General features: G+C 41.8%; 1 protein-coding gene across 1 annotated transcript in view; it reads left to right on the forward strand.

The window, feature by feature from the left end:
- The window catches only part of LOC124623021 (synaptotagmin-11), a 183,551-nt gene that overhangs the window by 107,338 nt on the left and 57,729 nt on the right, over positions 1 to 18,484 (forward strand). The window contains exon 5 of the mRNA XM_047148811.1: positions 14,656 to 14,951. Within this exon, the coding sequence (XP_047004767.1) occupies positions 14,656 to 14,951 (296 nt within the window). The remainder of the gene's footprint in view (positions 1 to 14,655; positions 14,952 to 18,484) is intronic.

The following is an 18,484-nucleotide window of genomic DNA, read 5'->3' on the forward strand; positions in this document are numbered from 1 at the left end:
ACCACACCTTCTTCAGAACAATAAAACCCACAAGTGCCTAAGAAGACCTTTGTCAATGGTTAAAAGAACACCACAGCTATACATTTATAAACGAAAAAAAAAAACGAAAACACAAACAGTACATGTGTACAAAGTCTAAACCGTTACTTAACTTAATGGTGTAACCTCCACCTCACACCGGCCTATGTTAGATGGGCCTCGGTTGCCACTAGGTGTTTTTTTGCAATCGAGGCAGGTTTCTAGTTTTTTAATATACTAACCAACGATTGCTGACGCGCTGCGATGTTGAAGGATCTTAAAACCTTAAATATTTTTAAATGTTATTTATTGTGCATAAATTGTACAAAGCTGTATCACTTTGTAACATGATCTCGCCCACGCTCAATGCAAGTCCTCCAGCGCTTACAAAGTGCATAAATTCCTTTAGAAAAAAATTCTTTTGGTAGTCCGCACAACCACTCATGCACCACGTGGCGTACCTCTTCATCAGAACGGAACTTCTTTCCTCCCATTGCGTCTTTGTGTGGTCCAAACATATGGAAATCACTTGGGGCAAGGTCTGGTGAGTATGGTGGATGAGGAAGACACTCAAAATGCAGGTCTGTGATTGTTGCAACTGTTGTACGGGCAGTGTGGGGACCTTGCATTGTCATGTTGCAAAAGGACACCTGCTGACAGCAATCCACGTCGCTTTGATATGATAGCAGGCCGCAGATGATTTTTTTAGGAGATCTGTGTATGATGCACAGGTGACATTGGTCTCTCTAGGCATGTAATACTCCAAAATGACGCCTTTTTCGTCCCAAAAGAGAGTCAGCATAACCTTCCTTGCTGATGGTTCTGTTCGAAACTTCTTTGGTTTTAGTAATGAGGAATGGCGCCATTCCTTGCTCGCTCTCTTCGTTTCCGGTTGGTGGAAGTGAACCCGGGTTTCGTCCCCAGTAACGATTCTTGCAAGGAAGTCATCACCTTCTCGTTCAAAGCGCCGAAGAAGTTCTTCAGAAGCATCTAAACGTCGTTCTCTCACTTCAGGAGTCAGCTGCCGTGGCACCCATCTTGCAGACACTTTGTGAAACTGGAGCACATCATGCACAATGTGGTGTGCTGACCCATGACTAATCTGTAAACATGCTGCAATGTCATTCAGTGTCACTCGGCGGTTTTTCTTCACTATGGCTTCAATTGCTGCAATGTTCTGTGGAGTCACAACTTGTTGTGCCTGACCTGGACGAGGAGCGTCTTCCGCTGAAGTCACACCATTTGCGAACTTCCTACTCCATTCGTAGACTTGCTGGTGTGACAAACATGCATCACCGTACTGAACCTTCATTCGTCAGTGAATTTTAATAAGTTTCACACCTTCACTATGCAAAAACCCAATAACAGAATGCTGTTCTTCCCTGGTGCAAGTCGCAAGTGGGGCGGCCATCATTATAACGGTATGCGTGCATCTCCACTATGCTGCCACCTACAGGCCATTCTGCACGCTGTTTGTAGCACTTACCAACTTACAGGATAACGGCGCGAAATTTCGGTTTGTTATTACAAATTTAAGATTTGACTCACCCTCGTATTAAACAGGTGCTCATAATGTTTTGGCTTATCAGTGTATATTCAATGAAACTGGCTCCTTGAGTACTCTCTGATTTATTGTCACATCTGACAATCTGGTCCTATTAAGAGAGAAATGCTAAGTTCTGTCTGGTCTGCCAGAAAATCGTGAAACTAGTCACAAATCTAGTCAAGTGTTCAGTACTCTCGTAGTGTGTTCATTAAACGACACTGCAGAAGTGAATCAAAATCACTCCCGAAATCAAGAAACACATCGTCGCGCTAGCGAGTTCTCCATACCACTCATGATCATGTCGCATCTAACAATGCACTAAAACATGAAGGCGGATACTTATATTGTCAGGGCTACGTCATCATGAGCTAGACTCAATATACTTGGGACAAGTTAGGAAAACGTCGAAGGGATGATAGATCACAGATTTATGAAAAAAGAAAAGTGTCTATGTAATGTATATTCCACATATGATTAGGCTTGGTAAGCCACTTCAAACGGCAGAGAAAGGGAATGTCACGATACCTCCAGGGGGACCACGCCTACAGTCCATGCAGCAATAGATCTGTCGCAGTTAAAGCGGATGTTGTATGGCTACCTCACACATCTGTTAGGACTAATCGTGTAATGTGATTTTGTTTTCGTCTCTAGGGCAACGGCTCCGAGTTACCGAACTTAAAGATGACTGTGGTCTTTAGTCAGTACTAACAGCAGCCTTTTGCGGCTCGCAGTTGAAATCTAAAACGGCCTTGGCAGCTGTAAGAAGTCTTTTCTCGCTATATGGATTTTAATGAGGAAGGGGGGGGGGGGGATGTTGTACCTTGAAACACTTCTCACATTTTCGCTTTAGCCACTACTGTAATAGAAGCTCAACATAGTTCTTCATTCCATTTTTCAAATAACAGCATTGACTTTTTGTGTACTACAGTCTTCATCTGAAATTAGAAAATTACGCAGAAAAAGTTAAGATTTTCACAACGTGAAAAACTATTACAAGCTGCAACACGGTCATGTACCTAGAAACAAATTTTCTACTCAAATTTAAAAGCGTTACAGTCGAAAAAACTCTTTCCAACACTGTATTCAATAATCGTCTTGTGAATGTTGCAGTTCTTATTTCTGTGCTTGCTAAGAAAACTGGAGAGGAATTCCGCCTTATGCAACAAACCTTTGCAGTTTTGTTTTCACCTAGACATGTTTCAGCACTTTTTGTGCTATCTTCAGTGAGTTTATTTTTCCCTCTGCAAAATTTTTACGTCTTAACCTTTAAAGATACATTTGGTTGAAAATATTTGCGCTTGTAAAATTAACGATTTTTCTCAAACGTTTTTACATTAGTTTGCATACAGTACAGAGCTGAGACATGTATCTCTGAGCTGAGGCATTGTATGTTGTGTGTTAACGATATGTCTAAATTTTCTAGTTTTATAACACGTTTGGAAATAAAGTGGATGTATACATTTGTTTACATACCTCACATGGAGCTATTGGATAATTATGCTAGTAGCTTTATGCCTACTACGGTGTCTACAGCTTGTCATCTACAAACAGCAAAACGTTACTTTATTTTTCTGTTTATTGTTCATTTCCGACCGAGAATCAGTATGTATCATGTCGTTTGTCGTGTTTCTTACAGTGTTTTGATCTGCGATGTTCTGGAAAACTACTGCAGATACACGTCTGGGACATGTTTTATTAGATTCACCAGATCAATAGCAACAAAATAAAGGGGAATCGTGCTTTACTTTAACCTCGTACTGTTATACGATGACTTCGTATTAGTGAAGTTTCCAAATTTCACGCAAATTCTTTTATTAGCCGTAAAACCGTAACCAAACATTTGCGGACCTGTGTGTATATGAACTTTTTCTTTAGTTTTACTTGTAGAATAACATGTTAAAATATTTGCATACCTTCTTGAGTCACCCTGTATATATTTAGTAACTAGAGAAAAGAAACTGGACAGAAAAACTGCTGCAGAAGAAAGTTAATTCCATAATGTACGGGCGCCGACTCCTGTACAATTTATATGAGGAAGAAAAGTTAAACACAATTGCGGGACATGGATCTCGAGAGATGAGATACTATTTAACTTGAGGATTGCTGCGCGGAAAAAGTAACGAAACCATCGGTGGAAATATCAGTGACAACCGTTCCTGCGTATTCTTAAGCATCTCTTTTCTCAGGACCAATACTGATTGGTTGAATGCGATCGTATTTGTGGCCATCGACAAGGAGACGACTGTGTAACGAGCGATGTGATGCAGTAGTTGATTCAGGGAAATCGCAACCGATAATTATCGAAGAGAGTCGTGTTTATATATGAGCTACTCCATTCTCCAACCAGACACTTTCCGCGATATTCCACTGACTCAGGTCGCAGCTTATTCGTTTTATATACATTGCTCACGACTTCTGGCTCTCATAACTTATACATGAGCCGTTGGCTCTACATTCCTAAATTAAGTTTCTGCTGTTGCAATTTTTCTGCTGTTTCATTTCTTTAATTAAGCGAGATATATATACGCGGTCTTCTATCTTGCGCGCGGTGCTGTGCACAATTTATTAAGGGACCACTTTTCTTTTTAGCTAACATTCATCTTCCATTAATGTAATATTCATTACCTCGCTAAATTCTTCTTCTATTTCGCCTTGAATTCACAAATTTGGTAGTGTTTCTTTTCTTCGCATAACTTTCTACAGGTGTGCTGTTCTTTTTAATATCCTTCGCTTGATTACTGTAGCGATAAAAGATCAGTTGTCAGGAATGACGAATGAACCTCATCATGAATTTGATACACATATTAGGCCAATGGTTCCCAATCTTCCTGATACCATTATCCCTGAGTGCGATCGCACATTACATAGTACCACCCCGTCTCTCACTTCCCACCACTATTGTCAACATTAACATCTAACTGAACATCAGAATGAAAGAGATTTTTCTTAGAACACTTATTTTTTAAAACCATGAAATACTTGAAATGTATTTGCAGTTGCGAATACAAACAACCATCAGCTGTATAAGGCAACGACGTCAGTGAAAATTTGTGCCGAACTAGGACTCGAACCCGGGTTTCCCGTTTCACGTGCTCAGTCGTCTTAACCGCTTTGGCTATCTTTTTTTTCCATTTGGCTGTCTTTTTTTCCCAAGGTAGCCTTCATGGCGCCCAAAGGTAGGGGCTGGGGCAAAATGGGCAGGGTTGGTAACCCGAGCCCTGGCCACCATGTCCCTTCCCAACACCCAGGAACGAAGGAAAGAGATTTAAATACAGACGAAGGGTTCTTCCTTCTGACAAAGGCAATGCTACTGTTGTTATGAATAAAGAGGAATATAGGAGTACGATTTTAGATCTTTTAACTTCAGGACAATATAATAAACTTAAGAAAGACCCTACAGCTAGCATATTGAGGAAAATAAATACGCTGATAAAGTCATCTACTTCAGTCAAAAAGGAGGAGAAGAAAAGTTTGTTGAGGAGTGAGGCTGTGTGTCCCAGACTTTATGGCCTACCTAAAGTTCATAAGTTGAACCTTCCTCTGACACCCATTGTCAGTGCTATTCATTCCCCAACGTACCAAATAGCAAGATATCTGGTATCTTGTTTACATGTTGGCCGAAATGACTTATATGTAAAAGACTCATGTCATTTCATTGATAAACTGAAGGGACTAACTTTGGCTCCTAAGGATATTCTTGTCAGTTTTGACATAGTGTCTTTATTTACAATGATTCCGCTTAACGAAGTTATGTTTTACATAGCGGATGTTTTCCCAGCAGATTTGACTGCTCTTTTCAGACACTGTCTCACTTCTAGTCAGTTCCAGTGGGAGGATGAGATTTATGAGCGGCTTGATAGTGTGGCCATGGGTAACCCATTGAGTCCTACGATCTCCAATTTTTACATGGAAAAATTCGAACAATTAGCTCTAGAAAAAGCGAATAAGGAACCATGTCGATGGTTTCGATACGTGGATGATACATTTGTGATTTGGTCACATGGCAAAAACTCTTTAAAGGAATTCTTTTGTTATTTAAATAGTATAAATCCTAAAATCCAGTTTACCGTGGAAATGGAGAAAGACAATGCAATATCCTTCTTCGATGTCTTCGTTATGAGACAGACTTATGGCAGCATGAAACAAAGTCTTTCGGCAGGTTACACATACCGACAGATACTTGCGTAAGGATTCCAATCATCATCCACAACAGAAAAGAGGTGTAATTAAAAGTCTAGTGGACAGAGCTAAAAGGATTTGTGCGTCGTCATACCTGTTAAAACATCTAAAGCAGGCTTTTGAGAAGAATGGGTACTCTAGTAAGGAAACAAATAGAATTTTGTGACCGAATAACAGGAGGCCTAACGACAACGATAGGACACAGCGATTGAAGAACACGGTTTCTCTACCTTTCATCAAAAAAGTAACGGTGTGAGCGTGTGGGTGCCATTCTGTCATTCTGCGCAACGGATTAATCTGAGATGTACCCTTTACCCTGTGGCTCCTGCAAGATGCAATTTCCACCCCCACAGCACTACAGAAGTCAGACAGATGCTCCTAACATTCTAAAGAGAAATGCCTGAAAAACTTTCAGCAATAAATATCTTCTGGAGTCGTCCGCTGTAAGGAAATGACACAAAAATTCACAAAATTTCTTACGTAACTAGTGGGATACTTGGGTACTGGAGTAGTGCTAGTTAGTGTAAGAAAAACATGAAACTAACGAAAATTTTTATTTATCTTGCAAAATTTCTGAGAAATCACAATGGCACTTTTAGTTATGAACTGAACAAGTTATTTCCGGGTTCTTTCTGGAATGTGAAGTTACCTCTTAAGGATAGGATTCGCTAATGAAATTTCTATACAAAGTTTAAGATTGTTATTGACTTGGCAGAATGGCTGAGAACCGCGTCTATTCAACTTGAATAATTATCTGTTAGAATGTTGCTAGGTACAGTCGAGGCTGTCGCGTATGAAATGCAGTGAAGTGTACTGTTGTGGAGGAAATATGGGGCTCGCAAGAGCTGTAGCGCACAATACCGTAAGCTGTGATGACTGCTGTCTGCGCCGCTCGCTGCTGACAAATAAGATAACTCTCATTCTATCTGGATTGATCTTCGCCAATCAAACTCTCCCTACACCTTGATGAAGTCAAGGACTCCTATTCGCCCCTAGTCTAACTATTGGCGTGGTACACCGGTCAGATAACCAGTCCACCGTGATGCCACTCAAAAATTCGCTTGCAGGCGTTTAGCTATAACTCTGTCTGTTCACACCGCACAATAAGTGTGGCGGCCAATACAGTGAACAATGCTTAATCGCAAGGTCTCAATATAGAGTTGCACTCCGATTTGCTCTTGACAGAGGCGCTCTCCCAGTGAAATACTGAGGAGAGACTTGTTCCTCACTCCAAGAGCAAGAACGCAACCACCCCTCTCCACGCCAGACGTGAAGGGGTATATCTTTCGGTCTCTTCCATTACTCCTTCAGCTCAAGGTGTCAGAAATATCGTCTGCCAATCAGCATTGCTCTTCTAAAATGGGAGAACGACATTTCATTTAAGGCGACCAGTTCAGAAATCTGTAGCATCGGCATTTGGCGTTTGCTGCCTCCCTGTGAAAATCTCTGAAACTGTGTGCTATTTTTGTAAAGAATGCATAGGCTGGGCGCTCCCACACAGTGTAGCGGAATTTGGTTTTAATCCGAACATATGGTCGTTCTTCCTTTCACTCGGGCAAACGCTGTCCGCTCCACGGGCGGTCACCTCGGCGTTTGGCGGCGACTCGTCCTCGAAGGGACCGGCGTCCCATTGTGCAGTTTGTGTCTCCCGAACTAATAGCTCCTGTGACCGTGTGTCTGGAATGTATGTGTGTACACCAGCCTCGAGTATTTCAACCATGGTGTGCTTACTTTTTATTTGCATATTGTTTACATGTATTCATACAAAATTGACTTTATCTTATCAAGTTTGGGTTCGAATGAAGCGTCTTGATGTGTGGAATATGATTGTGAGGGCAGAATATGTAAGCAATGAAGGTCAGGAGACCACGATGTCTTACAACGGATCAAATCAGCAAGGTTTTAAGAAAACAAAACGTTCGACCGGTTTTCAGACCGACTAAGAGAATAGGCCAAGCACTTCGTTCTGTTAATGATAAATGTCCCCCTCTGTCTGCAAGTGGTGTATACAAGATTCCGTGTACATGTGGTAGGGTCTAAATTGGAACTACAAAGAGAAGTGTGAATACACGTTTGAATGAACATAGAAGTCTTTGCCGACTAGGGAAAACAAACAAGTCAGCTGTGGTGTAACATGCTCTTCAGTTGGGTGATCACGTAGTGAAATTTTCGGAAACTGAAGTTTTATGTACTATGACGAACTATTATCTACGGCTATATAGAGAAGCCATCGAAACATATAAACATGGTGATAATTTTAACAGAAAAGAAGAAGCTATGAAACCCAGCGATATATGGACAGTGGCGCTACAGAATCGATGAGAAGTTTTTATCTTTGACGTACTATCATCGATATTTATAGTTTATCCTTGACAAGGTTCATCTCTGCTATCACGTAAAATCCAGACCACGCCCACTTACCGCGGTATTTAGGCCGTTCTTCGATGTCCGACTCGTCAGTTGGCAAGACTCAGCACAACCAAGAGCACCTCCGAAGATGTCCAACGTAGCTTTGGACGAAACGTCAGGGATAGAAGAGTTCCATGGACTACGGCCATGCAACCCGGAAGAATTCTCGGCAGCTGGAACATCCGGTCGTGAAAGTCTTCATTGTATGAAAGCGTATGGAACATGGAATAGAGGTTTATTTATTTATTACCTTTTTTTTAAAAAAATTAACATTAATACCACCGAGAAGAGCGGAAACTGATGTCGTGAGGAGGAGGGCGCAACCGTCCATGCATGACTCACGGCCAGAACCAAACTTCATAGGTTGCCGTTCCTGCACTACAATCTGTACTCGTATACTCATTATGTAATTCCCATAAAGGAAGGACATTTTAATTGAAAGTCGCTGCCTGCTGTCGGAGGATAAATACGATATTGCAGTGTCTTTGTTGTCTACATCTACGTGGTTACTCTGCAATTCACACTTAAGTGCCTGGCAGAGGGTTCATCGAACCATTTTCATACTACTACTATATAATTCCACTCTCGAATGGCGCGTGGGAAAAAGGGAACACCTAAATCTTCCCGTTCGAGCTCTGATTTCTCTTATTTTATAATGATGATCATTTCTCCCTACGTAGGTGGGTGTCAACAAAATATTTACGCATTCGGAAGAAAAAGTTGGTGATTGAAATTTCGTACATAGATCTCACCGCAAAGAAAACCGGCTTTGTTTCAGTGACTGCCACCCCAACTCGCATATGATATCAGTGACACTCTCACTCCTATTGCGCGATAACACGAAACAGGCTGCCCTTCTTTTCACTTTTCGATGTCCTCCGTCAATCCTACCTGGTGAGGATCCCATACCGCGCAGTATTTCAGCAGAGGACGGTCAAGTGTGATGTAGGCTGTCTCTTTAGTGGGTTTGTCGCATCTTCTAAGTGTTCTGCCAACAAAGCACAGCCTTTATTTCACCTTCCCAACAATATTATCTATGTGGTCTTTAAAATTTAGGTTGCTCGTAATTGTAATTCCTAGGTATTTAGTCGGATTGACAGCCCTTAGATTTGTGCGATTTATCGTATACCCAAAATTTATCGGATTTCTTTTAGTACCCATGTGGATGACCCCGCACTTTTCTTTGTTTAGTGCTAATTGCCACTTTTCGTACCATACAGAAATTCTCTCTAGATCATTTTGTAATTGGAATTGATCGTCTGATGATTTTACTAGACGGTAAATTACAGCGTCATCTGCAAACAATCTAAGGGGGCTGCTCAGATTATCATCTAGATCATTTATATATAACAGGATCAGCAGAGGTCCTATGACACTACCTTGCGGAACGCCAGATATCACTTCTGTTCTACTCGATGATTTACCGTCTATCACTACGAACTGTGACCTCTCTGAGAAGAAATTACGAATCCAGTCACACAACTGAGACGATACTCCATACGCACGCAATTTGATTAATAGTCGCGTGTGACGAACCGTATCAAAAGCCTTCTGGAAATCTAGGAATCGATCTGAGATCCCTTGTCGACAGCACTCATTACTTCATGGGAGTAAAGAGCTGTGTTGCACAAGAACGTTATTTTCTGAATCCGTGTTGGTTATGTATCAATAAGTCATTTTCTTCAAGGTGATTCATAATGTTAGAGTACAGTATATGCTCCAAAATCCTACTGAAAATTGAGGTCAGTAATATGGGTTCAAAATGGTTCAAATGGCTCTGAGCACTATGGGACTCAACTGCTGAGGTCATTAGTCTCCTAGAACTTAGAACTTGTTAAACCTAACTAACCTAAGGACATCACAAACATCCATGCCCGAGGCAGGATTCGAACCTGCGACCGTAGCGGTCTTGCGGTTCCAGACTGCAGCGCCTTTAACCGCACGGCCACTTCGGCCGGCTCAGTAATATGGGTCTGTAATTCAATGGGTTACTCCTATTTCCCTTCTTTAATATTGGTGTGACCTGTGCTACTTTCCAGTCTTTAGGAACAGACCTTTCGTCAAGTGAGCGGTTGTATATGATGGCTAATAAAGGCGCTATTATGTCTGCATACTCTGAGAGGAACCTGAATGGTATACCATCTGGACCGGAAGACTTGCCTTTCTTAAGTGATTTGAGTTGTTTCGCAACACCTAAGATATCTACAGCTGCTCTGGTTTCGGATTCTCTTCTGTTAAGAAAAACGATCCAGTGTTCCTTCCGATATGATGTGTATCCGCATTGTTCTTCATTAGACACAGGCTCTGCAAATCGTAAAATGATGAGAGGTAAATGATATTTAGCATTTTGTGGGTGTTTTATTAAAGCACTAATTAATGAGTGAATAGGACGTTTGGTAGGCCTACTGCTTATTTCTAAGAACCCTTTGTTATACGATGATGAATCGTATCAGTGTGTCATGGGTGCTGCCTACTTCTGCTTCTCAGGAAATAAAGTAATATCAAAATTGTGGGTAGAGACTTACATGCTGTCTCTGTACCACTCCTCTGCCTGCCGATACTCGCTTCACTCACACCCTGCACCCCAGTTTAAAATCAACCAAGCTAAAATGTGTGCGCCATACTGTTTGTAAACCAATTGACTGCTAGAATCGTTATTTCTAAAATGACAGATGCTGGAAGCCTTCGGGCTGGCTACAGCATCTGTCTAGCGACTGCCAAGAGTATTAATAATAACACTTCACAGGCCCTACACCAGTGTAGTAGCCATTACATAGCTACTTTTGTGTTTTTCTGTGAATTAGTTCGTATATTGTTGCGAAGAGAATAATGTAGCACTTTCTAATTTACTGTGAAAACTACCTACAACAGGGAAAACGCATTTTAGTGGATATTTAAGCGTAGGTGATATATTTTTCTGTCATAGGTATAAGGTACAAAGGACAGAGTATGTGTTTGTAGTGGGTGATCTATCTGACGAAGATATTCCTATATTCGTTTGACCAACTATAACCTCCACCACACAGAGCACACGTCATTGCTAACTGGTAGCTTACGGAATCAGTATCACAGTCATACGAACCATTGATAATAGGAACGATCTTTTAAAAGTAATTCAGTTTCGTGATCGAAACACAATTGAATCGGTGAGTCAGAAAAGGAGCCATGTCCTAGAAGGTCAATTTTTCAGGAAACATAAAAAATTGTTTTACTATACAACGGGTTTAAGCATGGCGTCGTGGAGTTGATGTGCAGCAATTTGCCTCGGGGTAAACATTATACACCATTGCAACATACTTTAGACATCTGCTGTACCGAGTTCTCACTACAGTCTAAGATACCAAGATCCGCTGGCTCTTAAAACAGAAATAAATTTCTCTGCTGAAAATGAACATATCAACACTTACTTTTTACCAGAAACTCTGCTCTCACAAAGGTTCCTGCTAACTCTAACGCACTGTTCTAAATCATACGCTGTGTTCAAAAACGAGATTTAAACAGAATAATGTAATGTGGCTCTTCTGCCTCACCCAGATGTACACTACAATTTACGCAAAAAGCTTGGTAGAGTAAATTAGTAAGCACTATGTGTAAAATACACACAATTCACTTTCCCGTGGAAATGCGTGAGAAACAAAAACTAAACTAAATTACTGTGTATCAACAAATTGGTACAACTACAGGCGTCCTCGCTGCTCCACGACTGCGCTCTTTTAATTTACAAGGTTGTGGTGTGTGGCCTGTGGAGCAGAATAGGTCCATGGGACCAGTGACCTTTCATTTCGTTAATGGTCGTAGTTATTGTGATATTTACATGGAAACAAGACACTGTATGAAATTCGAGAAACTTCACAATGAAAAATAGGAATCACTATGATTTTGCGTTTGGTGCATATTACATAATATGTTGCTGCATATGAAATTTAGATAGCATTTGAACTTTTCTTTAGAGTTGGGTGGAGGCCTCTCTCTGTCACCAATCTCGAAAAAATTTATCTGATGTAGCACACTCACTTGCAATCGCGCCACGCCAACGATAAAGCCAAAGTGAAATATCCACAACATTCCTCATGTTTCATAAACGGTTTGAGATATCGGAATGAGATGTTGGCAAATGACAGCATGCAAAGAGGAGAGTATTTCGCCATACGTTTATTATGCAAAATTTCATTATCTACCCTGTTTTTCCACTAAATACAGACTTTTTCGATGAAAGAATGTAATTTTTAAGGGCCATCGGTAGCTAACGAAACGAGAAATGCTATGGGTTATGAAACAACATAAGTGAAGATACGGAGGTAATCCCAAAAGTAAAATCTTCTATTTTTTTTTTGTAAGTACATAGACCTGTTTATTTCTACATCAGTTTACAGCTTGAACATTTAGCTATTTTTCGACATAATCACAATTTCTGTCGATGCATTTTTGTAGATGCTGTGGCAGTTTTTGTATGCCCATGTCTTACCAGCTCGCCACCATGCTGTTCAGAAAGTTATGAGCCTCTTGTTTCACCTCGTCGTCGGAGCTGAATCGCTTTCCGGCCAAATGTTCTTTTAACCTAGGGAACAGGACGTGATAGTCACTGGGCGCCAAGTCAGGACTATAGGGTGGGTAGGTGATTATGTTCCACTGAAACTGTCGCAGGAGAGCAACGGTTTGCCGAGCGATGTGTGGGCAAGCGTTTTCATTGAGAATGTGTACGCCCTTGATCTACATTCCTCTTCTCCGATTCTGAATTGCCCGTTTGAGTTTTTTCAGAGTCTCGCAGTACCTGTCAGCGTTAATTGTGGTCCCAGTGGGCATAACGTCGACAAACAAAACCCCTTTACGATCCCAAAAAACGGTTGTCATGACTTTACCGGCAGACTGTGTTTGTTTGAATTTCGCGGTTTTGGCGAAGAAGGATGCCGCCACTGGCGTTATTGTTGCTTGGTCTCAGGTCTAAAGTGGTATGCCCAGGTTTCGTCGCCCGTCGCAATTGAATCCAGAAAGTTGTCCTGTTCGGCTGCAAGGCGGTGAAGAAATGCGCGGGAAGCACCAACTCGTTGCTGCATGTGGTCCTCAGTCAGCATGCGTGGCACCTACCTCGAGCACACCTTTCGGTAGTTCAATGTTTCCTTTAAAATTCTGTGAGCGGTGCTTCGGGAAACCCCAGGAACCAACGTGCAGAGATCATCCAGGATGATCCGCCGATCTTCACACATGCTTTGCTCAATCTTCAACACTGTCTCCTCAGAAATTGACGGTCTCCCGCTCCTTTGTTCATCGTGAATGTCGGTCCGACCAGCTGCAAACTCTCTACACCACTTAGGAACATTTTTGACATCCATGCACGACTCATCATACACTTCCGTCAATTGGCGATGGATTTCAATCGGCGCAGTGCCCTTTGCGTTCAAAAAGCGAATAACTGCGCGCAATTCGCACTTGGCGGTAACATCCAACGGGAGCTCCATTCTCAACGGCTGCCAAGCCAAGACTGAGCGCCTCAGCGCTGCGTGCGCATGTTTACACACAGCGCGTGAAGCACTCTTCATAACAGTGTGAGCAACTACCACACAAACAGAGTTCTGTACTTATAAAAAAAAATAGGAGACCTTACTTTGGGATTACCCTCGTATTACACGTTTATTTTGTTCCTACGGTGTGCTATTTCATAAGCTACTAACCTTATTTTTTCTCAGTTCCGCACTTAATAAACTTAATAAACCACTGTTTCAGAACTCTCTTGCAATTGCACCTGCATAATGTCAGTGAGGTGACACTGTGAAACTGACTTAATAAACCACCGTTTCAGAATTCTCTTGCAATGCACCTGCAGAATACGTCAGTGAGGTGACACCGTGAAACTCTGCTGTGTTTTTGCAAAAGAAGCAAATTTTAACATGGCCAATAAGACAAATGTTTGGGCCACTCATGACGCTCCTCTGAAAGTTACAGATGGTTAACAGTCCAGGCGAAAATAAATCGCCGCTGCTGTTGTTGCATTTTCAGCACAATTCTTTTTGGATGCTAACCTAAGCAGAGGTGACACATATATTTGTATGGTCACCATGCAAGTATGAGCCGGCCGCTGTGGTCGAGCGGTTCTAGGCGCTTCAGTCCGGAACCACGCTGCTGCTACAGTCGCAGGTTCGAATCCTGTCTCGGGCATGATGTCCTAAGGTTAGTTAGGTTTAAGTGGTTCTAAGTCTAGGGGACTGAGGACCTCAGATGGATGTGAAGTCCCATAGTGCTCAGAGCCATTTGATTTTTTGCAAGTATGAACGTGGATGGGCTCCACTTGATGTTTACAAAAAATGTGAGTATAGGCTTCAGTTTAGAACGACACATGCCCTCCAGCACTCGGCATTTCTCCTACAGCGCCTGCCTGTAACCTCCACCACCATTGCCGGTCTCCCCACTCATGCCCTCCGGCCATGTTTTCCTGTGCCAACTCTACAGCAATGTGAGACGATCTTTCTTGCACTCTGGTCACCCTCACTGTACTCTCTTTGTTGCAGTCTGGCCAGAGCGCTGCCTCATCCCCGACGTCTGGCCTGCAGACTCCGCAGCAGCAGCCGGGCAAGACGCTCTCCCCTGACCAGCCGCAGCCCCCTCAACAGCCACAACAGCAGCAGCAACAGCAGCAGCAGCAGCAGCAGCAGCCACTGACGCCGGCGACTCTACCGCTAACTGAGTACCACACTGAGGACGAGACGCTCAGAGACAAGCCCAGCACGCCCAGTAAGGAGGAGCTCGAGACCAACGAGAAGAACCTCACCGCCGGACGCCTCGGGCAACTCGTCTTCAAGATCAGGTGCGCGTGCCACGCGATTCTCTCTTGTCACACCTGTTGTTGCTGTCCCCTTCGATACTAAGACTCGTTTACTGCAGCTCTCTGCACCGGTCTCTTTGCTGGAAGCCATTTTATCTCTAGCCACCCAGGGTAGTCACGCAGTCTGAGGCGTCGTGTCACAGTTTGCGTGGCTTTCCCCCATCTGAGGTCCTCAGGCATGGGTGTGTGTGTTGTCCTTAGCATATGTTAGTTTAAGTTAGATTAAGTAACGTGTAAGCCGAAAGAATTTCAATTTTTTAAATGTGCTTTCCTAATTCCCTGAGTTAACATTGCTTAAATTACTCTGCAATGAAACTTTTGCATTTACTGAGTTGATATACTGTTATTACCAGACAAACCGTACAGAATAGCTGTAAGGGATATCAGCACCATCATGCTTACCCCTGAGCAACAGCAGCAGGTGAGTGTAACAGCGTGCAATCCAATGTTCTTCTAACAGAATGCTGTCACACACTACACTTCTATATGCCAGTGCCTTGCACAACACAGCAATTAAACACTGACCAACACTGTTGATGCCTCTTTTGTTCGGGTACCTCTTAAAACCTAATCCCATAAACAGAACAATGTATTTGAAGTGTTTCCTTGTTAGTCTTGAAGATCAGTCCTGTGCAACAAAAGCTACAAAACTTTTGCAAAGTTGATATTTTTTATATTGTTCATAATATTGTAAAAAAAAGTTGCCTTATTACACATTTCTTTAAATTGTCAGTGGGATATTTTGTGTATATACTTTGCTTCTTCTTCTTCGGGGCAAACAGTTGAACCCTACTCCACTCAGCATTGTGACTCTCTTGACGTAATTTGCCCAGCACTGACTTTTCCTACCTTATCATTTGTCTTGCTCATCCTGTCCATCCTCAATTCTTTCTTTTTCCCATCATCTTAAATTTAATTACATCACTAGCGAGCTGCCATGGCTGCCCGAGAAGGCATTCTCCACAATCACTTTCCATGTTCGCACAAACAATTCTTTGAATTGGAACATTGTTGTACTTAATCTAGTTTATGCTACAGGATGATCTACAGTTCACTTCATAAGTGATACCTGCTTTTATAGTTTTTTTTAAGTTTTGAGAAATTGTTTGTTCCTATAAAAATTTATTCTAAAATTGCATACCAATAACTAACAATAAAAACAAAAGGGAAGTAATATGAGTATATTTTGTAGTGTTAAGGCCTTCTTTCCTCTGCATATTCACCCTTTATTCATCTTTCAATGTGACAAATTCTTCACAAAGATGGATGACCTGGACGAGACGTTGGTTGTAAAAGTTTGCATTTTGGCTATACAGGAAACATTTCAGCTTGAAAGTAGCCTCATAATTCTTCTGTAAATGCCTGCCACACAATGGTACCTTCATCCATTCATCCATGAAGATGAAGTAGTCACTGAGTGCCTTGTCAGAACATAGAGAGGAGATTCACAAGGGGGAGGGGGGGAGGGGGGGGGGGGGTGGAGAGCAAGGTTATAAATATCTGAAAGCCACAGTGGCAGCATGTACAGCAGAGTATTGTACAGAATGAGCTGGGGATTAGTAGTGGAACCAGACCACCCTCATGAACAGTTTTCTGTGATGCTTCACCTTGATAACCTTAGTAACACTGTTAAGAGATTTTCGTAGTAATCTCTTTTGACATATTGCCCCTCACAATGTAATCTGTTAGTACCACACCCTGGCAGTCCCAAAAAATTCTCAGCATCATGCTCCCGGGAATCTCACAACTTTTTTGCATGTGTGTGACAAGCCATTGTACAGTGTTTCACCCTTTCTTGTGCTGCAGTATTTCTCTGACTATATCTTTTCTCAGACTTTGTCTCTTGGGCAGATTCCCTGTTGACTGCCTAAACTGCTGGTAGGATGCCACTTTTTTCAATATTTTACGCCACCTATTTCAGTTAACTTACACATAGTCCCCACATCTGGATTTGACTGCCAACTTTTCAAAACTGTCTGCGAGGGAAGGTCACCTGCTGCCTATCATGATATACAGTCCATGTGGGAAATCATCAGGTACCTCTGTAGTGGCAGTTTCCTGATCATGCTGGGCTCACACTATTGATGCCCCATCTGTCACCTCCATGCATGTGCCCGGGAGTAGGTGCCAGTTTTCTTGGGGATTCTGGAACCTTAGGCACTGTCCATCATGCCAAGTAACCTTCGATCTGCTGTAGGCAGATATTTGGTGTCAGAAACTGATCAAAGTTATCAATTGGTGGGTCTGAAGCTCTGGTAGTCTCTTCAGACAGACCAGAACTCTTCACTGCAGATCACTACAATGCTAGAAACTTTGCCTGCTTGGCCACACCATGAGAGCAAAGCAAAATCAAGTGGCCTGCAAAAACTTCCTCCCCTCAGTCCCTGGTTTGCACTTGTAAACATGAAGGGTCCTTTCTCTTTACTAAGCCAATGTTATTATTATTATTTCTTTCTTGTCTCAGATGTTATGTCTGGTTAAAAATGGAAGGTGACGCGGACCTTGATCAAGCGTGACTTCCTTTTAACTGTACAGTATATGTTACATTGCATTTAGGAACTTTCGGGTAATTGAACAAGTGTCAATAATTACAGATTTCTGTAGTTGTATATGTAAGTTTGGATGTAGCTGTATTGCATTGATGTACTGGTGGATATTGTGTGGTATGACTCCTGTAGTTGATAGTATAATTGGTATAATGTCAACTTTATCCTGATGCCACATGTCCTTGACTTCCTCAGCCAGTGGATGTATTTTTCAGTTTTTTCTCCTGTTTTCTTTTGTATATTTGTTGTATTGGGTATGGATATTTCGATTAGTTATGTTAATTTCTTCTTTTTATTGGTGAGTATGATGTCAGGTTTGTTATGTGGTGTTGTTTTATCTGTTATAATGGTTCTGTTCCAGTATAATTTGTATTCATCGTTCTCCAGTACATTTTGTGATGCATACTTGTATGTGGGAACATGTTGTTTTATAAGTTTATGTTGTAAGGCAAGCTGTTGATGTATTATTTTTGCTACATTGTCATGTCTTCTGGGGTATTCTGTATTTGCTAGTATTGTACATCCACTTGTGATGTGATCTACTGTTTCTATTTGTTGTTTGCAAAGTCTGCATTTATCTGTTGTGGTATTGGGATCTTTAATAATATGCTTGCTGTAATATCTGGCGTTTATTGTTTGATCCTGTATTGCAATCATGAATCCTTCCGTCTCACTGTATATATTGCCTTTTCTTAGCCATGTGTTGGATGCGTCTTGATTGATGTGTGGCTGTGTTAGATGATACGGGTGCTTGCCATGTAGTGTTTTCTTTTTCCAATTTACTTTCTTCGTATCTGTTGATGTTATGTGATCTAAAGGGTTGCAGAAGTGGTTATGAAATTGCAGTGGTGTAGCCGATGTATTTATATGAGTGATTGCTTTGTGTATTTTGCTAGTTTCTGCTTGTTCTATAAAGAATTTTCTTAAATTGTCTACCTGTCCATGATTTAGGTTTTTTATGTTGATAAA

The sequence above is a fragment of the Schistocerca americana genome, chromosome 7, assembly GCF_021461395.2.
Source record: "Schistocerca americana isolate TAMUIC-IGC-003095 chromosome 7, iqSchAmer2.1, whole genome shotgun sequence".
Classification (NCBI taxonomy): domain Eukaryota; kingdom Metazoa; phylum Arthropoda; class Insecta; order Orthoptera; family Acrididae; genus Schistocerca; species Schistocerca americana.